Source organism: Plasmodium brasilianum, chromosome 12 (genome assembly GCF_023973825.1).
Source record: "Plasmodium brasilianum strain Bolivian I chromosome 12, whole genome shotgun sequence".
NCBI lineage: Eukaryota > Apicomplexa > Aconoidasida > Haemosporida > Plasmodiidae > Plasmodium > Plasmodium brasilianum.
The window spans coordinates 2930874-2954191 of record NC_090125.1 but is presented as its reverse complement, the minus strand read 5'-3'; the positions used below and the strand labels follow the sequence as shown (position 1 = coordinate 2954191).

General features: G+C 27.0%; 3 protein-coding genes and 1 pseudogene across 4 annotated transcripts; 1 reads left to right on the top strand and 3 right to left on the bottom strand.

Annotated features, from left to right (window-relative positions):
• Positions 1-568: 568 nt before the first annotated feature.
• Positions 569-5214, bottom strand: MKS88_004601 (U3 small nucleolar RNA-associated protein 12; the record flags this gene model as incomplete). The annotated part of the gene is made up of 2 exons (XM_067217789.1): positions 569-4740; positions 5112-5214. The coding sequence occupies 2 exons, from the start codon at positions 5212-5214 to the stop codon at positions 569-571; spliced, it is 4275 nt and encodes a 1424-aa protein (XP_067072183.1).
• A 1621-nt stretch (positions 5215-6835) lies between these two features.
• On the top strand, positions 6836-7354 carry MKS88_004600 (uncharacterized protein; the record flags this gene model as incomplete). The annotated part of the gene is made up of 1 exon (XM_067217788.1): positions 6836-7354. The coding sequence occupies one exon, from the start codon at positions 6836-6838 to the stop codon at positions 7352-7354; it is 519 nt and encodes a 172-aa protein (XP_067072182.1).
• A 431-nt stretch (positions 7355-7785) lies between these two features.
• MKS88_004599 lies at positions 7786-14274 on the bottom strand (annotated as a pseudogene). Its single transcript has 12 exons — positions 14209-14274; positions 13786-13926; positions 13395-13533; positions 13009-13163; positions 12693-12832; positions 12520-12589; positions 12141-12218; positions 11827-11957; positions 11445-11507; positions 11007-11085; positions 8501-10659; positions 7789-8299 (listed from the first exon to the last, which is right to left on the bottom strand). Coding segments are annotated over exons 1-12 (3732 nt in total).
• Positions 14275-15426: 1152 nt separating this feature from the next.
• Positions 15427-20292, bottom strand: MKS88_004598 (uncharacterized protein; the record flags this gene model as incomplete). Its single annotated transcript, XM_067217787.1, has 1 exon — positions 15427-20292. One exon carries the CDS (start codon positions 20290-20292, stop codon positions 15427-15429), a length of 4866 nt encoding a protein of 1621 aa, XP_067072181.1.
• Between the last annotated feature and the right edge of the window lie 3026 nt (positions 20293-23318).

The window sequence follows — 23318 nt, the reverse complement described above, 5'->3', positions numbered from 1 at the left end:
AGTTGAGCACAAAAATGTCAAAGGCGTAAAATAAAAGTAATAAAAAAAGGCAAAATAAGATAAATCTCAATAAAATGACGTTAAACGAAAAAGAAACGAAAATGAGTTTAAAAAAAGGAGAATATAATTCGAGTTTATATGTGAAACAGGAAGAAATAATGGGAGTACGTATGTGCAAATGGAAAAAGGAAATATGTGTTTATACAGAAAAAAAAAAAAAAAAAAGGAAAGAACAACACATTTATGTGTAAAAAAACAAAACTTAAAAAATTTCACGTGTGAATTTATGTTCCTATATTCAACAAATTTGAAATGGCTAAGATTTTTTTTTCATTTACATTTTTTTTTTTTTTTTTCTTCTGCTATATTGTGTGTAACCCACGTTTTAGTAAATGTTTTTCAAGTCCCCTGTTTTTTATCTTTACTTTCATGACTTTTTCTCATAAGCAGTTTCCATGTTTTAAATACAACCCCAAGCTCAATATTTTTATTTTCTTTTGTTCTTCATCCTGATCTAACTATTTGTTTATTTATGCTCTTTTACCATTTCTTCCTCGATCGAGTATTATTACTTATCTTCATCTTCCGCACCGTCTGTTATTTCATCTTCCGCACCATCTGTTATTTCATCTTCCACACCGTCTGTTATTTCATCTTCCGCACCGTTTGTTATTTCGTCTTCCTCGTCTTCTGTTTCTTTGTCGTCCTCGCCACCCGTTTCATTTGCCGCTTTTCGTGCTACATCAGACCCCCTTAATGATCCATTAATGTGTAACTTCTTGCGTACCCCCTTTTCAGCTTTAAAATTTTTCCTTGATCTTCTCTTTTGTTTATAACGAGACAGATTATCCCTCTGCAACTGTGCATTCAGATATAGTTCATCGATAACGTCGTTATCATCATCGCCATTCACATCATCGCCATTCACATCATCGCCATTCACATCATCGCCATTCACATCATCGCCATTCACATCATCGCCATTCACATCATCGTCATTCACATCATCGTCATTCACATCATCTTCACTCTCATTGTCATCATCATAACCGTCGTTGTCCAACGAATTTATCAAAAAATCCAGAGTCGTCTGATTAAAGGAACATTGCTCTACTGACTTTTTCAAATGAGGCGTAATAAGTTGATGCAACTCATAAAGGAGGAATCTAAATTTGGTGTCGAATAAGAACTGATTTCTGTAAATATTTATAATTGACAAAACGATGTTTATTGAATATTCTACATGGAAATTAAAATTTCCACATGCGATAAATTTTTTGTAATTATCTTGAATTTTTTGAAAAAAGTAAAAAGCGATAAGATACGTTTTAATATAATTTAACAATTTATAAGCATAAGAAAAAGGTAAAGATATTAAGACTTCATTTAATATATTATTTTTAATATTACACATAACTTCAATTATAAATTCAAATGGATTTTTATGTAATAATTCTGGTCTAGGTTTTGGTTTATTTGGTGCTTGTACAAAATCTGGGAGTTCATTTTTTTGTTTTGCTTCTTCATACGCTGTTAAATTTTTGTAATAGATATCTAATAAAGTCAATTCTTCTTCAATAATATCTAAATATTCTATCAATTTTTCTGATGACTTAATAGTTTCAATGGTTTTAATTGTAGCTTTATTTAGCAATACATTTTTCTCTACAGAAGATGGATATAATAAATCATTTCTAAGTGCTTCCTTTTCTATTTGTAAATTCAATTCTTTATCTCTTTCTTCTTCTAAGAATATTAAATCATCTCCTCTTTTCCAGTATCTAATACTCTTGAAATTTCCAGAAGTTAAAAAAAAATCATCGGTTGAACTAATTACTAAGGATGTTAAAGTACCAAAAGTCCCATCTACAGTACAAATACATTGAAATTTTACGCAGTCCCACATCTTTATATATCCATCTCTTGATATACTTATTAAATTATTATGTTCATAAAAAAATTGAATTCTCGTTAATACATCACAATCTATATGCAACCTCTTGTTTATACTACCATATTCTAAATTCCATAAAAATAAATACTTGTCTGATGAACCAGATGCTAATATCTTGTTATCCTTCGAAATATCCATACACGTAATTGGCAAACTATGTCCATATAATGTTAAATGCAGTTTTAACGTGTCACTATACAACACTTCTATTAAATTGTTTAGATACCCTATACATATGTATTTTCCATTAGGAGAATACATAGCGCAACTTACTTTGTCCGTCAAGTTGTAACACTCCCTTTCATGGAACATCACTGCACATATGTCGTCCTCCACTTCATCTTCCATTTCTTCCTCAGTTTCATCTTCCATTTTGTCCTCCGCTTCAAATTCCATTTTGTCCTCCGCTTCAAATTCCATTTCTTCCTCAGTTTCATCTTCCATTTTGTTCTCCTCTTTGCCAGTGGTTCCCCTTCTACTTCCGAGTTTTCTTTCCTTTTCCCTTTTACCATCCCTTACTCCTTCTTTTCCCCCCTTTTTTCTCCCCACATTAATACCTCCCCTGTTTTCTTCCCCTGTGTCGCTATCTTCTGTTCTTTTCTTACTTCTCCATAAGTTTGGATTTCCCCCTTCTTCTCCACTTTGATCTTCACTATTCTTGTTACTCACTTGTTTCTCACCTGTGGTAAATTCAAAAATTTTTAAATAGTTCTCCTCGCCTACTGACAAAAAACCATTACTTCTCGAATCCTTGCACAGATTAATAATCCTATTTGCATGCGCTTTATACGTATGTACTAATTCAATATTTTTTAATTCATATACATAAATATATCCAGTATCATTACTAATTACTATATACTCGTCATTATGGAAAAAGAAAGCACTAGTAGATCCTTCAGAACAAATTGTTATAACATTTTGAAAATTTTTCATATTCCATACTTTTACATACTTCTTACATATCGAAATCATTAACTCATTATTTTCTGATAATTTCAAAAAATCAACTGAGCTATTATGCCCTTTATTTATTTCGCATATTTCTTTGAAGCACTTGGAATAGTCGTATATTTTCTTTTCCACAATCTTTGCGCCATGCATTACATCTTCTCCATTTTCTCCCTTCTTTTCCCCACTCTCGTCTTCAGCCTCGTTCTCACTCTCATCCTTATCTTCCTCTTCCTCATACATTTGCTGCTTCTGCTTCTGCTGCTGCTCCTCCTCCTCTTCATCCCCTTCCTTTTTCTCCTTCTCCCCCTTGTTACATTCCCTCCCCTCACTAGTCACTTCTACCCCCCTGGGAGAAATACCTTCCTGCAACCCTTGTCCCTCGTTCATAACAAGAAAAATATCTCTATTATTCAAAATATCAAAAAGGTTCACCTGAAATATGTGCAAACGATTTGAACTATATGAAACGAGGAAATAAACATAATTGTCCTTTTTCCTTTTCTTGTAAATGTCAATATCTTGTAGTTTAAATTTACAGTTGTGATAAAATAAATATTTGACTTCATCATCTGCTGTATGAATTTCGTACTTTTTATAAATATCTATTTCTTGTTCTATTTCTTCTAATTTTTGTTGTAAATTATTGTAATCAATAGCATTTTTTCCTTTAAACTTCTCTATTCTTTTTTGCTCTTTTATGATTGCTTTTTTCTTTTTATTTAACTTTTCTACATATCTTTTTTTCCTGTTCTTTTCTGATTTTTTTTGATTTTTTACAGAATTTATTTTATATATTTCTATTTTTTTTGAATTCGTGCAGCATACGAGTATTCCGCTGTTATCCCCTTCTGAGCAGTAGCTGGATCTGCTGCAAAACTTAACAGAGCGGTTTAGGGTGTTATTCAGAAAGTTAAGGGTATTTTTGTCTTCTGCTAATACATTCACTGCATCGTCTTCTCTTCCCCCACAGATTCCACCACGACAGAAGTTTGCATTAGTACCACTACTACCATCGTTGCCATTGAAGCCGCTCTCATCGTTTGCTCCCCCTTCGTGGCAGTCATTATCCAACGAGAGGAAAAAGCTGTCCTTCTGCCCTTCCTCCAAATATGCTTCATGTTCAATACAGAAGACCATTTTCATGCTAGAAATCCTGCAATTATTTGTCCTCTTAATACTAGTTAAGAAGGTAATATAAACAATGCAATTTGTAAATTTATCTTTTATATTAGAATACAAATCTATTTTGTATATTCTTAAAAAAGAGAAACAAGCAATAATTAACCTAGTATTTGTTTCATTTACTATTAAGCAAGTAATATCCTCTTCACAGTCTACTACTGTCTGAACACATGATTGAATATTTAATTCCCATACTTTAATTAAACAATCCTTTGAAACACTAATTAATAAATTGTTACTAATAAAATCATCTACATAATCATTTCTCATTTTTAAAAATTCGACATCAGTTACAATATTACTATGTCCTTCTAATTTAAATATTCCTTTATCATTAGTTACATCCCATATTATAATATTAGTATCTTTACTACAAGAACATAAATAATTACCATCCTTGTTAAATTTTAACTTACATATTGTTGCTGTATGACCAGTAAAGGTGGACACTATTCTATTCTCTTCTATATCAAATAATCTAATCGATCCATTCATGTATCCAACTGCTATTATATTTTTATTTTTCTCATTTATACAGATATATGTTACATGATAGGAAAAAAAATAGTAAGGAGCTACAAAAGGAACTGTTAATTTTTTTTTTATTTCCTTTTCATTCACATTCCATACACTCACACATTCGTCATGTCCTGTAAAAAAGATAATGGGTAAATAAGTAAATAAATAAGTACATAAATACGTGAGTAAATAAATAAGCAAATAGTTAAACATGTAAACAGATGAATAAATAAATCCCCGCATGTAAAAACAGCTATACTGTACGCAGAGATATTGAACTGGGGAAAATGGGAATAATAGAACAGCAACACGAGTGATATGGCAGTAATGGGGTATACTCTACACATACAGATGTACGTACATATATACATAATGCATTATTAAATGGGAAAAAAAAAAAAAAAAGGGGGCACCAAAAGTTTTATTGCAATATTTTGACGACCCATGTTATATCCTTTCTTTTTCATTTTGCTTAGTTTTATATCCCATTTTTTTTCCTTACCAGATAAAATGTTGTTGTAATTAAGGAAAACACAGTTGGACGTTCTTGAATTAACGATGCCGAAGCAGTCTTCAAATTCATATCTGTCGTATGATTTCACCATCTTAATTATCAAAATATAAACAAGGTAAAAATTAAAGAAGCGAAGATTCGGTAAAAAGATTTGCAAATTATTCTCATTTAAAAAATTAAACACATATTTCTCTGCATTCTGACAATTTTGTATATTTACCTACGTATACGCCTATACAGTTTATGCGCACATATATATATATATATATATGTACATTATATATAAACGCATATATAATTTCAAAAATGGATTTACGAGTATTCTGAACAAACGTCACTTTGCCTGAACGTCAAATACGCATTTGCATTAAGCGTAAAATATATATTTTATACAAAAAAATACGACACATATGCATATATACATACATAAACATATATATACAAACCTGAATTTATATATACATACGTTTATATAGATCTACATAATAATATATGCCATATACGAGAGAAAACAAATATTGTAAAATTTTCGCTCAACTACGAGTTATCCGCTTCGTTGTATATTCAAAAATAATTTGAACGAATTAAACTTTATTTTTTAAATACGCAAAAATTATGCATATATGCATGGAACAATTCAGGGAAGGCTAGCAATATGACGATGCAGCTATTGTTAGTCTTCAGTTACAAATTTATTCTGAACATTATAAAATATTAATTTACTGTTGTATAACAAACTGGAACAATTTTTTTTCTTCTTTCAAGCAAACGCCTTAAAAAAAAAAAAATATTATTTTGTTGAATGAAAAAATATGCATAATATGTACATATATATTCGTACGCATAATATATACTTACTCATCATTTATATCATATTATAAATATATGTATGTTACTCCCCTACATTTTTTTTTTCATTTAACGGTGCTAAACATTACCGAAAGGCATGTTACTACACGCCTGTTACCTAATAGAAATATTTTTACGCGTTCAAAAGTAAAAATAAGTAACGCAACAAAAAAAAAAAAGAATAAATAAAATAAATAAATAAGTGCTTGAACAAATGAATGAACGAGTAAACAAATGACCCAATAAACAAATGAACGAATAAACGAATAAACGAATGAACGAATAAACGAATGAACGAATGAACGAACGAACAAATGAACAAATGACCCAATAAATGAACAAATTAATTGTAACAAATTAACAAAAGCAAATATATCCATATGTTTGCATATTTTATCCATTTAATTTAAAAAAGAGATGATTGCCACATTTGACAGTCTCTTTTCGTGTTGTGCAATTATGATTTTTTCAATGTTATATTCTTAAAAAAGGAAAATTTTAAAATCGAAAGAATAGTGAAGCTGGAAAAAGTTAATACGTGGGCATATACTTATATATGCACTTACGCATATACATACGTAAAAAATAAGGGGCGCTGCTTTATTCCTTTGGAAAAAGCTGAGATGTTATTGCAATTATATATTACTCGGGTCTAATTCAGTAGTATGATAGAGTTATACCACAAAATAATATCACAGCTCATATTCACAAGGCGTGTGCAAAACGCATATGCGAAGCACAAACTTGAACTACAGTCAGAGAAACATATGTAACTTGTTCTGTACAAGGAAAAAATGCTCAAACAAAAAGCCAAATAAATAGAACTCTCCCTTTTAAGGCCTATATTTGAATTAATATTTAAAATGGAGAATAAAAACAAGGGTAAATTAAATCTTAAAAAAGATAAATCATTTGATAAAACCAAAAAGAGCAAGATGGTAGTAAAGTCCCCTCAAAATAGTAAAATATGTAAAGAAAGAGGAAATTGGAATGGAGACAAAATTGACAGTCCGTACAATTTAATCGATGAGACAAATGAAAAATTAAACCAAGGTATAAGTGAAAATTTATTCGAAAATATATTCGAGGAAGAACTTAACAAAAATGTAAGTTACGAATTAGACAATGATATGTTTGAAAGTGAATTAAATGAAAATGCAGAGAGCGAAGTGAGCAAAACGAGTGAAGACTTAGGCAAAGAAGTGGGTGATCTAGCTAGTAATTTTATATTAAAAAAGAAAATATATCAAAAGGATATTGCACAAATAGAAATGAAAATACAAACAAGTAAATTAAACAAACTTATGAAAACAAGGGAGGTAATTTTAGAGATGCTCACAATAATTAAAAACAGAAAATTAAATGTTAACAAATTTTTCTGATTTGTGCGTTTATTATTTTTAAAATTTTTTCTGTTTATGCTATTCGTTTGTGCTTTTCCGCTTTTTTGAAATGCAGGAATTGTAATAAGGATGATATCCTTTAACGCATATTTACTTAGTAAAAATAGGCGCATAAAAGTTAGTGCCAATTTATGTATGTACAAATAGACATTTGTATATCCTTGCAAATTGCAAAAAAGTAAGTTTCGGTAAAGGGGAAAAGCTTAAATAGGTAACCTCTTCATTTTTTTATGTTTTTGCTCGTTCCCCCTTCGCACAGTAGGCATCATCGAAAAAATGAATGCTTTGAATGTGCATTTTTTTTGAGTGCATGCATAGGTATATATATATATATATATATATGTATATATATGTATGTTGGGTTGTGCATATGTGTACATGTATGTATGGGTGTATACCCCGTAGGTATATTACTTCTTTGCTGCACCCTTGTGCAATAGTGCACCATCTAGAACGTCTTGTATATGTTTTATTTGACTTTCATACATATAGTTTATTGCATCATTATTATTTTTAAAATTTTTTAAAAAATTGTAAAATAACTCCTTTTCTTTAATTATAGTTGAATATTTCTTTACGACCGTTTCAATTTTCTTCTTAGGAACGTTCTCATATGTAAACAAAAAAAACGTATTAATAATCATCAACTTGATTTCAGTTTTTTTTTCAAAATAATCAAAATTTAATATGAACAAAAGGAATGAACTTATTCTTTGCCATATTTTGAAATATAATTCTACTGGTGCTTTCTCGTTCTTCTCTTTTTCTTCCACCTGCCCCATTTTAATCTCCTTCACATTTTCATTTGCAATTTCATAGCACTTACAAAATAAAAATAAGTTTTTTACAAAATCGTTAAAATCGATGTCTTCAATAAACAGCTTCTTCATAGCAACGGTGTATTCAATCATGTCAAGAAAATACCTGAAATAAAAAAAGTTGAAAAAAAAAAATGTATATCACATTAACGAGTCAGAACAAATAGAAACTGTATCTATGTGGTGATGCAAGCGTAAACTGCATATAACGACTGCATGATGATATGCCTAGATTGCTCGTTTGCTTGTCTGTATATCCGCTCATTCGCCGCTACAACTAAAAGGAGCATGATGGAAAGATCGTTACAGTATAAAATGAATGATGTTTCTTATGTAGGATGCGCATTCCTTTCGTTGCTCCTGGACTTGCTCATCGTTATTGTTGTTGCTTCGTGTTGGTTGAATATTTCTTGTTATAATTTGAATTTCATTTTTAAATTTTATAGAAGTTATTAAATGAATAGACTGTAAAGTGTTTTCTATTAGTGTGTCCCATTCATAAGAGTAATTGTTTTGTATATCAAAAGAATTGAAGAGGAAAAAAAAAGAAATATATAACTGCATATACCCTTTTATTCTTACTTCATCACATAAAATTAGCTGTATATAATTAGAATCCTTATTTTTTTCATAATATGTTGACATAAAATAAGAGGGTAATGTAAAATCATTTAGTGAAAGCCTTTGGAAAACATGTAAAAGAAAAGAATTAAATTTATAAATAAAGTTGTACGTTATATCAGCATATGATTTAAATATTAAATAATGATATTTTTTTTTCTTAACAATAAGAGATAAAAAAATCAAAGCATTAAGCTCTTTCTCATTATTTAGGTACATATCTTTAATTTTTTTGCTCCTATCTATAATGTCATTTTTTGTGTAGTCTATTCCATCGTTTGCGCTACTAGCCATTTTACTATTACTTCCTCTGTTTCCTTTACCATTACCACTACCATGAGGTTCATCATTATTATACACCTTTTTATTATTTCCTTTATTTCCTTTATTTCCATCTGAATATTTCTCCTTCTCATTAATCTGCTCAGTATGTTGTATGTCATCTTCTGTGTCATATACTGAACTACTGCTTAGAAAACTTGATACATCTACGAGCGCATCGGTATCATCTATTTTTAGGGAAAAAGCATTTTTTCTTATAGAATTTTCCGTTTTATCATTTGAATTGTTACTGTTATTTTCGATGCTCCCCCCAAAGGTGTGAGTGGAGATAAACCTAACTGACACATTTAAAAAGTGCATATGCTTATGAACAAGTGAGTTAAGTAGCCCCCACTTGTAAAACAAAGGTATAATATATTTTTCACACACATGCTCATTTGTAAGAGTGTGCAAACTGTTTAATTGCTTACGAGCATACTTATGTATTACAATATAATTATCGTGATTTAAATTTATATATTTTAAAAGTTTAAAATAATATGGTTGCATTAAAGTATTTATACTGTCCAGAAAATATTTTTCTGCAAATTTTACTTTTAGAAATTCTTGAATTTCTTCAGTGCCACAAAAATCTATCTCCTCCTCATTTTTCGGTTTCAAAAAATTAGCTATACATACTAATAAGGAAGAGTATCTAATATAATTCTTATTTAAATTAGAATCAGTTAGGAGTGCATTATTTGTTTCTTTGTCTTTGTTTTCGTTCTTGTTTTTGTTTCTGTCTTTGTCTGTGCTTTGATCTTTTCCTTTTTCTCTAGCCTTGTCTTCTCCTTTGTCTTTTCCATTTCCTTTTCTAATTCCTTTATCCTTTGTACCATTCACTAAGGTGTGTGCCTTCCCCTCCTCCCAACTATTCTCGCTCAACAAAATTGAATTGTCCTCATCCCTCAGTTTGATGTTCGTTATTTCAAACAGCACAGATGACAGTTTATACCTATCTATTATTTTTAAATTTGTCGAAAATTTACTTATACAAATCATCAAAACAGGGTATTCACTTATCAGGTTAATGCACTTTTTCGCTTGTTCCTTTATATCACATTTCCATATAGAATAAGTCATCAAATTTGTCGATAATTTTAAAAATTCACATATTTCTTTATTTTTTATTTTTTCATGATATTGTTGTTTCATATACGATAATTTTTTTATACACGACTGAACACTGAATGTAAAAAAATCTTTTGTTATTCTTTTAGTAAATTCATTATGATCTAGTTGTTCAAAAAAATCCTGATTTAAATTTTTATTCAACTCTAATACAAGAATTACAAAATTTTTCCTTACACGTAGACTCTTATCATTCAATAAATATTTAATTCTCTTAAATATTTGAAGAAAAATTTTATTTATCCTTTTATTTTTCGCTAGGTCACATAATCCTAGAACAACTTCATTCCTTACATTATCATAATATTTTTCTTTCAAAAACTTGTTCATTAATGTTTCTAATAAGGACATTCTTTTTTCGTCGCTAATTATTTCCCACAACTCGTTTAGCACCTTCAAAGGGGGTGGGATATGTCGAAGAGTAGTGAATGAGTGTGTATACATTTACGTATACACCTATGTACATGCGCATGTGCACACATAATGCGTGCAGGTATATATTTGTGCATATGTACAAAGAAGCGTAGCTTTTCTGCTGCTTCTCCCCTTTAAAGCACTATTTTGAATGCATACACAAGTGTTATAATGAAACTACGTCCAAATACTACTCTCGCTCATATATGAGTTTGCGTAATGCACTATATTACTTATCACTGTATTTTATTAAACTAAATTCTTCTGCTAGTTCTACTCGTTTTGCCAATTCTTCACATTTTATGTGCTGTCTGTTTTTCTCTTACGTAGCATATGCACTTGGCTGCAGCCTGCAGAACACACGAATTTCCATCTTCCGATAACTCAAACAAGGCGTTGTAAGCTCTTAAAAAGGGAAGCGTAAAAGGGCACAAGTCCCCATGTACATGCATATATACACGTATACACATATATGTGCATATATGCATATGTACATATCTATATATGCTTTTATGTTTTATTTGCAATCGTCAATTTTTCCTGAGCTAACTTTTCCATTTCCTGTAGGTAGTCTATGCTCTTTATGCACGGGTCCTATACACACACATATGTACACATATATGTATATGTATGTATATATATGTACACAATTTAAACGACAAAAAAAAAATAAAATAAAATAAAAATAAATGAATATTATAAAAATGCTCAAAAAATAAATAAGTAGAAACTCTTATGAAAACTCAATATAAATTATAGGTTACCACAACAGGAAAAATAAACTGGAAAATACATGTCGCATTAAATCGAATTTTCCAATTGGGGGACTAACAATATTTCGTATTTTAAAAAAAAAAAATCGTGCACTAAATTATTTTCTATTTTTGATTTTCATCACATATATATATATATGTATATATATACATATTCATATATATATGTCGCTTAAATTACCATTAAATTTCTCCATATAACAGGGTCGTAAATTTTGAAGATTAAGTTATTGATGCTCTTGTCTCTTATTACACGGGACAAAATTAAACAACAAAACGAAGTCGAAAAACAAACACAGGTACATATGTATAATATTCCCATAATATATAAGCATATATGTATGTATATGGCAAAATTTTTATACGTGTTTACCCCTTATTCGTATGAAATATATTAAGCAAGCTTCTAAAACGTGCCGCAATTTTAATAGGACACTTTAGGGCAAAGTGAACGAGGTACTCGATTTGGGTTTCTAGGGTCCTAATCATATCACCAGAACAATTCTGCATACATGCAGAAAAAAAAAAATATACTTACATATATTCATTTATACGTAAGAAAATATGTAACTGATTGTACAAAAAAAATTAAGAACATGTTCTATAATTAGTAAAATATGATCTAGCTAAAAAAAAAAAAAAAAAAAAAAAAAAAAAAAAACTCTGTTCTATTTTTGTGTTTTGTACTTTCCATGTTAAAAGAATAATTTGAGAATAGTGGCTGATATTATCATACGATAAAAGCACCAAGTTGTGTACAAATTTCTAATAAAAGGAGGAAAAAAGGAAAAAGAACAAAATGATTAAAATGAACAAAACGATGAAAAAGAACAATATGATTAAAATGAACAAAACAATGAAAACGAACAATATGATTAAAATGAACAAAACAATGAAAACGAACAATATGATTAAAACGAACAATATGATTAAAATGAACAAAACGATGAAAACGAAAAATATGATCAAAATGAACAAAATGAACGAAATGACATGAAATTTATGAAAACTAAGCCTTGCTTATTTATAAAGAGTAGTCCTTTCCATCTTTTTCATTATCATTTACCTTAAAAAGGTGAAACGCTATGCTTTCATTTTGAGACCAAACATAAGACAAAAAGGTCTTTCCATCGGGGCTGAAAAAGATAATTTTTTTTTCTTATTCATTTATTTATCACTAAATAATATATATTGTATGCTTATTTTAATTTATTTAAAATTTTTTTTTTTTTTTCGAACTTATCGTAAAATTTGGGAAGATTTAAGGTATAGGAGCACAAAAGATAAAACGAGTCAGTTGTTCTTTCTGATATACCCCATTTTATGTATTTGCAAAAATCCTTATATTTTTTTAATTTGCCGATGTCAGCAGCCTTTCCCTTTATTAAGAATTGAAGAGGGAAAATAAACATATATCTACATACACGCATTTGTATTTATATAACTATACATATACGCATACACATAGATATACATATGCATAACTATATGCTTGTATGCGCATATTAATCCGGTTGCACAAAGAAGATCCCAATTTTTCAAATTTTTATTTTACCTCGGTAGAACAGCTTTTCCACAATAAAAATAGCAACAGGTTTATTTTTACATTTCCCGTATATTCATTTTCCTTTAAATTTATATCACATATAGTTAGCAAACATTTGCCAAAATATATCCTAACTTCTTTGTCACTTAGCATAAATTGGATTTCTATTCATTAAAAAGAGTGTATATAAAAAAAGATATATATGTACACTTGTCGCAGAGTTGGAGCATTTATACATATATATATATAATATATATATATATATATATATATATATATATATATATATATATATATATGTATATGTATTCATTTATTTATGCATTTATTTATTCATTTATCTATCTTATATTCCCCTATTTCATTTTTTTTTAATTTTCTTTGTTGTCTTTAACCGGTGAGTTTATAAAAAACGACTTGGAAATTTTCATCGAGAATTATATGTTTCTTCTTTTTTTGGCTATTTACTAAATGTTGTAAGTATATCGAAACAAAATTTATGCATGTTAATAGGTACTGTCTATTATTTTCGTCCTTAAAAAAAAAAAAAAAAAAAAATAGCTAGTTAAAAGGAAAACACATTTCCTACCTTGTTACATATGTACATATATATATATATATTTACATAGATAAACACGTAAAAATATATGCAAAAATATACGTAAAAACGCCTATATATATACATACATGCTTATGTGTTTTCCCCTATAATAAGATTGTTGATAATATGTAAGACTATTAAAACATTGCATATAATGACAAATATGTACATGCTTTTCCTTATACCCGAAACAGTAATGTCGAGTTCTCCTCATCATAAATTAAATTTTCAGGGCGAATATGTTCTTCCAGTATTTTGTGGAGGCATATCCATAATTGCTCAAGATCTTTGCTTTTACAGGCACGCAAAAAACTAAGAAAGTTCACCTGATAAAGTTATAAAAAAATAATAATAAACTGGAATAAGCGGAGTTATAATGAGGGAAGCCCCTATTAGCGCAGTATTAGTTGATCTAGTTAAAATGAAAGTATATATACTTTTAAGAATAATTTACCCTTAAACCTTTGCACACAAAAATAGCTATTTTTCATTTTTATTTTTAATTCATAAAGAAAGTAACATAACATAGGAAAAGTTATTTTGTAGATAATATCTGATTATTCGTAATGGATACTCAGACATATTTGAGTCTTTACATATATTCTTACCTTCTTTTTACATAGCAATTTAAATCCATTTAATTCTTTAATATTATTTAAAATGTCTTCATACATTTTTGAGTTAATTATTAGGCATTTTTAATATAGTATAAAGATAGTAGATTTTTGCGATTTTGCTATATATGGCAATAGTTTTCTCCCTTTGCATATATATATATATATATATATATAACAAGAGATTAATTTTTTTTTCTCTTTTAATGTAGACGAGAAATGATTAATAAAAATGGAGTAATTATTCCATATTAGTCTCTTCCTAGTACGAATATAAATTAATGTTTTATTTTTTGTACGTTAAAATTATCCTTATATAGTGTATTTGGATGAATGTACATAATATTGCGCTGCATTCATGTGTATAATTGTACAAATAACACACAGCTTGAACAATTTGTCCTTTTTTATTTTTTCTTCTATCGATATCAGTATTACAAAATTATTATGCATATATAAATATACTTTTTCTTTTCTTTAATTATGGTCTATTTCTTATTACAGAGAAGAATAAGATTAGGTCATAGTTTAAATAAAAAACATGCACAAACAAAATCAATGTTTATCAAATGTGTATTATGCTAATGAAAGGGGGAAAAAAAAAAAAAAAAAAAATAAGCATATTATATAAATAAAAATATCAAATATAAACAACTTAAAGTTATTTTTATAATTTATTATAAATAAATATATATACGCACATATGATTCAATAAGACATATATACACAAACAAAAAAAAAAAGGAAGTATGAAATTAAAAAAAAAATTTTCAATGATAAAATAAATCGCATAAATAAATATGTACGGGTAAAGGAATACGTAAATACGCACACGTAAAGGCATACGTAAATACGCACACGTAAAGGCATACGTAAATACGCACGCGTAAAGGAATACATAAATACGCACGCGTAAAAGCATACGTAATTATCGCACGTGTAAAGGAATACGTAGTTATGTGCATGCAAAGGTTTACGTATATAATGTACGTGCACGGATACGTATTCCATTCCTTAACGTTTTAAAAAAAGTCTATTCGTCCCAAGGCAGTATGGTAAAACACGTATTTTCTTTTTCGCTAAAGAATACATTACACAATTCTCACTATTTACATTACAGTGATGTACCCTCTTTACGGATATATTCAATATAGTAATAATTCTTCTTCTACTTTTTTTCTTTTTTATAATTATCTGCTCATATCACAATAACTAAGACTTGTTTTCATCAGACGAGTCGACATTTATGCATTTATATACTGCACATTTTTCATTCAAGTGTGTAATTTTCCCTTTCATTTTATCATTAATTTTACTAATTTTTAGTATATTTGTATGCTGATTTTTTTTACTACACTGATAATCATTTTTTAATTTTCTCTTTTTAAATAATTTCATTTTTTCATTTAACATGTGGTTAGAATTAAAACTTTTCTTATCATCAGCAATAATTAAGAGATTTTCCTCAGGGCATTTATTTTTCTGACTATCGTAATGGCTATTACTCTTGTTAATAAGATTACTATTTATTGCTGAACTATTACTAAAAATATTTCGAATGGTATTAATATTGTTATTTCTCTTCATGTTGTTATGAATATTATCAATTATGTTACTGCGCATGTTACTATTAATGTTTGTATAATTATGGTTATTACCATGAACAATAGTCTTATAATTATTACTAACATAGTTAATGTTGTAATTTCGCTTAAAGTTGTTGTCCATATTAAAGCTATTGCTTCTAACGACACTAGCAGCAGCGCTGATACTGCTGTTACGATTAGATGCAACATTGTAATTATAATTATACTTATAATTATAATTATTATTATTATAATTATTATTATTATTGTTATTATTATTATTATTATTATTATTATTATTATTAGCAGTAGTAATAGTAGCAGTAGTAGTGTTATACTTATTTCTAGTTATGTTTTCTATAAACATACTAATATTTCTACATTCTGTTTTATTTTTTGGATTTATTTTCTCGGGAGCTGAGATCTTCCTATTTGGTGTTACGCTCATATCATCGCTGTCCTCATTGTCCGAGCATATAATTATATGAGTAGCACATAATTTTTTCTCAGTTTTGCTATTTTTCTTTTTGTCTGCACTTTTTTTCGTTATTTCATTTGACAATATTTTATTATTTTTCTTTTTGGTTGTGGGACTCACTTCCTTAACATTACTATTTTTAAAAGATTCATTTCCTTTCTTTTTATTTAACTGTTTGTTATTGTTTCCACTATTATATTCATTCTTTGGTGTTGACTGTTTCTTATTATTTGATTTATTACAAAAGTCTTTACTTGGTTGCATCTCACTGTAGGTATTACTACAAGTACTCCCTTTTTTTACCAAACTTTTTTCATCTAACTCTGTTTTATTATTTCCTTTATTTTTATTATCCTCCTTACAAGTATTATCATTATCATTTGATATCATCTTATTTTCTTTGAACAAATTCTTATTTCGATAATAGGCATTATTCAATTTTTGCATCTCATTTGTATCGAATAGAAACACTTTTTTATTCCTTCCTTTATCATATAATAAATCAACTTTATATTTATCTTGATAGAACTCAACAAGGGCTTCAATATAATCAGCATTAATAATAATATTTGTTTTATATCTAAAATTAAATAAGTTTGTTAAAATTTCTGACAAAGTCATATAGGGTAATTTGACAAAATGTTTATTTTGTTTTTCAACAAGTGCTTCAAAACCTGCTAATATCATATCTTTTAATATGCATTTTTTCTTAATAAATATTTTAATATAGTTCAACAAATCATGCGATATATCTGAAAATCTTTTGAAAAACTTTTCCAGTGATTTATAGTCTTCCTTCTGAGTACCATTTATACTAGTCATTTTGTTTATTTTATTTGTTTCCATTTCCAGATCCGTACTTTCATTATTTTTGCACGTTCCCTTGTTTTTTTCCACATCCGTTGATTTACACCCCTTCGGGGTTTTACCGCTGCCAACGCCATTAATATTACTATTACTGTTACTACTATTACTATTATAGATACCATTTCCACCATCATCCATATGTTTCAACGTCTGTTGGTTCACCTTTCCGTCCGTATTCTCCACACTGCATTTCCTACCATCCGCACACAAACTGCCTGTGTTATTATCTGGTCTGTTGTTTATGATATGCTCATTTTTTAATAAAGCATTATTAATACCACTGATAATGCCATCATTATTACTAATACCAATATTACTTCTATCATTATTAGTGTTATTATCACTCCTAGTGATATCATTATTATGGGAACTCCTATTATGCAAGTTATTCTTCTTATTATTAGCGGAGCTATAATGACTACATACATTTTTATCCCCGTCAATATGCTCTATTGTGCTATGATTTGATAAATGTATGGACATATTATCATTATTATCTAATTCGCTTTTTATATTTATTAGTTTCATTTTATCGTTTTCCTCTGTACTTTCCTTATTATTTGTACTACCCGATATACAACAATTTATATTGTAAATATTTCCTACACTCAAATCTGTACGTGGTATTATTATACTACTTCTTTTTACAAGATTATTATTATATGTATTTTTATCCTCTTTAACTGCTTTATCACACATACTAAACATGTTGTTGTCCTTACTCTCCTCATTATCCTTTCTAATGTTTCCAATTAACTCTTTTTCACTACTGTTGTTTCTATTATATTCTCCTAAATTGTTTGAACCACTTTCATTATCAAACTTTTTAAAATTTACTTCGCAGATAATGTTGCTATTCTTATTCGTGCTATTAATTGCTGATTTGTTAGAATTTGCATGAACGAGTTCATGTGCATCACTACTACTGTTTTTACAAAATGGACCATTTTTGAGTAAGCAATTACTTCCTCCATTAGTGGTACTGGCATTTCCATCAATAGATGTACCAACATGAATGGTTGTACCACTTTCCGTAAACTCTTTGTTTGTCTTTTCCTTATTGTCCTGATAAGATTTCCAAGAAGAAATATCCTTCAAAATATTATTCAAATGCGTCTTATTATTTTTCTCAAAAATCTGAGAATGTTTTATTTTACTAATAAATTCCTTTTCACAATTTATATATACTTTCGTGTTATATGTAAATATATGCTCAAACCATATTCTACATATATCTATATCGTTGAGAGTGTTAGATGTCTTGCTCATAATAGTTGTAAGCCATCTCAACTGCTTTACATCTATTTCAATGAAATCATTTAATTTTTTATCAAAATGATTTAAAACATTTTTTTGTTTATCCATAACTTGTACAAAAATTTTATATATATATGTTTTTATTATTATTTGTATATCTGATATATTTACTTCCACAGGTAGTGCATCTAGCTCTTTTTCTAATTTTTCAAAAGAGTGTATAAACTCGGGTGGAATATGTTTTTCAAATTTTTTCCATGCATAAGGATTAAATATAATATCCTCCTCAGATGAAGATGATTCTTGTGAGTTATCATCATTCTCATCTTCAGATGAAGATGATTCTATATCTCCTTCACTTGAATATATGATAAAATCATTTGGGTTTTGTTCAAAATTATTTATATCAATATATGATTCACTTATTTCCATTACACTATCATCAGATTTGGACGAACAAGAGGAATATATAATATCTAACTCCATATCTTCATTATTCTGTTGTTTTTCATCACTAAGGGGTAGGCTTTTTTCATGTTTATTTTTATTTTGTTCATTAATGTGTATTTTCTTTTCACAATCTTCTACTCGTTGAACTACTTCATTATGCTCCATATTAAGCAATTTGTTATCCCCCTTATTATACTCCTTGTTATCCTCTTTATTTTTCCCCATTTCTCCTTTTTTTTTTCTTTTTCTTTCCTTCTCTTCCTCATCACTATAAGACACATACTTACATTTTGAGCTATAAAACGAAATGAAATAATTTGGGTTAATATCTACATAATCATCAGACATATCTGCACTCCATACACTATATTCATCTTCTATTTGTCTTGTCAAAATTATTTCATTTTTTGTTTTATTTAATTCTTTATACATTTCTTCGTCATCTAAAAATGGATCATTAATATCATAAAACATATCCCCTCCACCAATTTTAAAATAAGTTGTTGGATCACCTACTAAATGTTGTAGGTTTATCCTATCAGATAGGGAGTTTATACATTTTAACAAAGGGTCTAAATATTCTTGCTTCTTTTTCTGAAGATTAAAGTTTTTGAAATCTTCATTTGGTGAAGTAACAGTTGTTATACTACTAGTACAACCACCACTACCATTCGTGCTACTATTAACTGTATTTTTTAGAATACTTTTATTTTTCGTTATGATATTTTTATCATTTAAGATTGATAAGTTATTCACACTATTATCAGTGTTTTCACATAACATCTTTGTATTATGCACATGTTCCATGTCCATATTTTCATTTATAATTACATTATTATTACTGTTGTAATTCTGATAATAAACAAAACTACATTCACTTTTATATTTATTTAAACATTCTAAATAAAAATCAATAATCTTACAATTTTTTTTTCTTACATCATCATCATGATTATCAAAATTTATGTATATGTTAATCCCATGTTTATATCTTTGAAGTATTAAATCCTTTTCAATTACGTTTTCTTCTTCTACTTCTAGTTCCTCATCTGATAAATTTCCATCCTCATTTAATAAATTCTCTTCCTCTGTCTCATAACTACTCTTATTTTCAATAATAAAACTATTTTTTTTTTCCTCCTTTTCCGTTTCAGTATTCGTTTTTATAACAACATTGCTATTGCTATTACTACGAAAATTATTGCTGCCCATATTCATATCATTAATTTTAGTTATTCCCATGTCCAAAAAATCTAAATTATTCTCATTTTTATTTTCGACATTGTTAAGAACGTTTAATTCTACTTCTTTCTTCTCCTCATTCATGTTTACATGTTTTATTTTGTTACTGCCTTTGATCTTTTTTTCATTTTTATATAAACTTTCAATTACATGATGGTTATGATCTATATTTTTATTTTTTTTTTCGACAGTAGCCATTGATTTTCACATTATATATAAATATATATTTTTATATAAACAGATCAAAAAAAAAAAAAAAAAAAAAAAGAATGAACAGACGAACGAAAGAAGGGAATAACGAATGAAAGAAAAAACGAAAGAACGAAAAGAAAAATTTTAATTAACTTTATAAAAACTTTTATTACTGTAAGTCTTCGTTATTCTTTCTTGAACAAGCAGTTAAAAGGTTCGCGAACGATATAATTATATACCAAATGTATTTTTAATTCCTTTTCGTTGGTTTTCTTCATTTCTATTATATATAACCTTGCTTTTGTTTTATTTCGGTATGTATTTCTTCCTTGTTTATTTGGACTTTGTAATAATTTGCAATATTTTGCTAAATTTGCAATATTTGCTAAATTTGCTAAATTTGCAATATTTTGCTAAATTTGCAATATTTGCTAAATTTGCTAAATTTGCAATATTTGCAATATTTGCTATATTTTCAATATTTTGCTATATTTTCAATATTTTGCTATATTTTCAATATTTTGTTGTATTTGCTAATATTTTTCTTAATGTTATTTTTTTTATTCTGTTATTGTTGATAATTTTATTTAATTTAATTTTTACTTCTGCATAACAGTATATTATTTTTTTTTATTTTTTTTTTTTGCAAAAATCTTAATTTATTATTTATTAATATTATTCTTTTGTCATTGTATTGTTATACTTTTGTCATTGTTACTACTGTACTTGCCATTGCTATTACTGTTGCCATTGTCACTGTTATTTGTTACTGTTACTGTTATTGTTCCTGTTTTATTGTTACTGTTACTGTTACTGTTACTGTTATTTCTGTTACTGTTATATTTATATTTATATTTATATTTATTTATTTTTTTTATTCCATTTATGTATAAATATATATATTTTAACATATACGTTTTCTTTATTTTTTTGTTATATTTTTAATTTTATTTTATATTTTTTGGGGTTTTTTTAGCAATGTCTTTCTTGTTTTGGGTTACCAAAAGCTATAATTGTTAAATTACTACATAATATATAATTATATTATATATATATATATATATATATATAATGTATACATATATATATATATAATGTATACATATATATATATAATGTATAGATATATATATATATAATGTATACATATATAATTTAATATATTTTATTACATGTATAACTATAAAAAAAAAAAATTATATTATTCAAGTATGTACATACTATAAACTATACAACTACAATGTTTCATTTTTTTTTTATTTTTATGATAATGGTACAGTATAAATGTATCCATAATTATAAAACTGTGTGTATATGTAATTAAAGATAATGTATATACATATGTTCATTCTATTATACTTTTTATGTACAAACTTCTATCAATCAAGTCATAAATATATATACGCATAAACCTCATTTACAGTCATTGTATATACGAATTTGAACATACATATAAGCACGAATTTATAGAGGTATAAGCATGTATATATATATATTTATGTATATATGGTATGAACAATCGGTGTACATAAAAATTTGAATATGTATATAAGCACAAGTACGTACATATACCGTATGAATAGTTAACATATGTAAAAATTTGAGCATGTGTATACTCACATGTATATATATACATAAGAGGGGTGTATAAAATTTTATCATTAAAACAAATTTAATTTTTCTTCTAGACACTCTCAAAGGAAGCGTTATCTAAAACTATTTTAAACAATAAAAAATAATTAAATCCAACAGAAGGTAAATCATTAAATAAAGAAAGTATATACGTATCATATGTGTATAGATGTATATACATATATAAATATATAAATATATATATTTGAACAAATAAAGCTGTGCATTCGATTTCTTCACTCGAATTATTTTTATAAACTTAAAGCAGATTTTATTAAAGAATTTCTCTATTTTGTGACTTCCTAAATATTTGAAATTATACCATTTTATAGGCACATGTATATGAATGTACATAAATACATTTACATATACGTATAATTACATATACGTATAATTACATATACATATATTTACATATACATATATTTACATATACATATATTTACATATACGTATAATTACATATACATATATTTACATATACATATATTTACATATACGTATAATTACATATACATATATTTACATACATATTTATATATATACACATATTAAAATATACATTTATATGTATACATATATTTGCATGTACACTTACTATAAAATTAATTAAAGATCAGATTAAAAAAAAAAAAGGATAAAAATAAAATGGAATAATATATATAAAACAAGTACATAATGTCACATTTTCAACATTTAACATTCTTTCATTATGAATAAGATAAATTTTATTTTCACAAAAAGCATTAGTAAAAAAAAAAAAAAAAAAAAAAAGATTATTTTATATCTTTACAAAATGTGATTTGCTTATGGAAAATAAAAATTAACTTGGTCTTTCAATTATTTTTTTTATTTTGTTTTACTATTTTATTTTATTATATTATTTTATTTTACTATTTTTTTTTTTTTTTTTTTTTTTTGTACTGAACCACTATAGCAATTATGTATATTGAACACAATATTGTTATTTTTCTTTTTTTCGAGATAAAATTTTTGGAAAATAGAATTACATATTTGTCTTGTTAATATTTATAAATACTACTAAGAACAAAAAACAAAAAAAAAAAAAAAAAAAAATGTATATATATATATATATATGAAAAATTAGTGAAACAAAAAAAAAAAAAAAAAGTCCAAATAGGGTAATAAAAATAACTAAAATAGCAAATGCCTAATTAAGGGAGAAGGAATGGATTTTTTAAAAATTTTTTGGAATTTAAATTAATAGTATCATGTACGTAAAATAGTAACTTGTGCATCTTCATATTTTTACGTTGCAAGACAGAAGTGTTTGCAACAAGTTGTATTGTGCACATACTCACAATGATAATACATAAATATATATTCATATGTAAATGCAAATACTATTATATATACACATACAATCATAAATATATAAT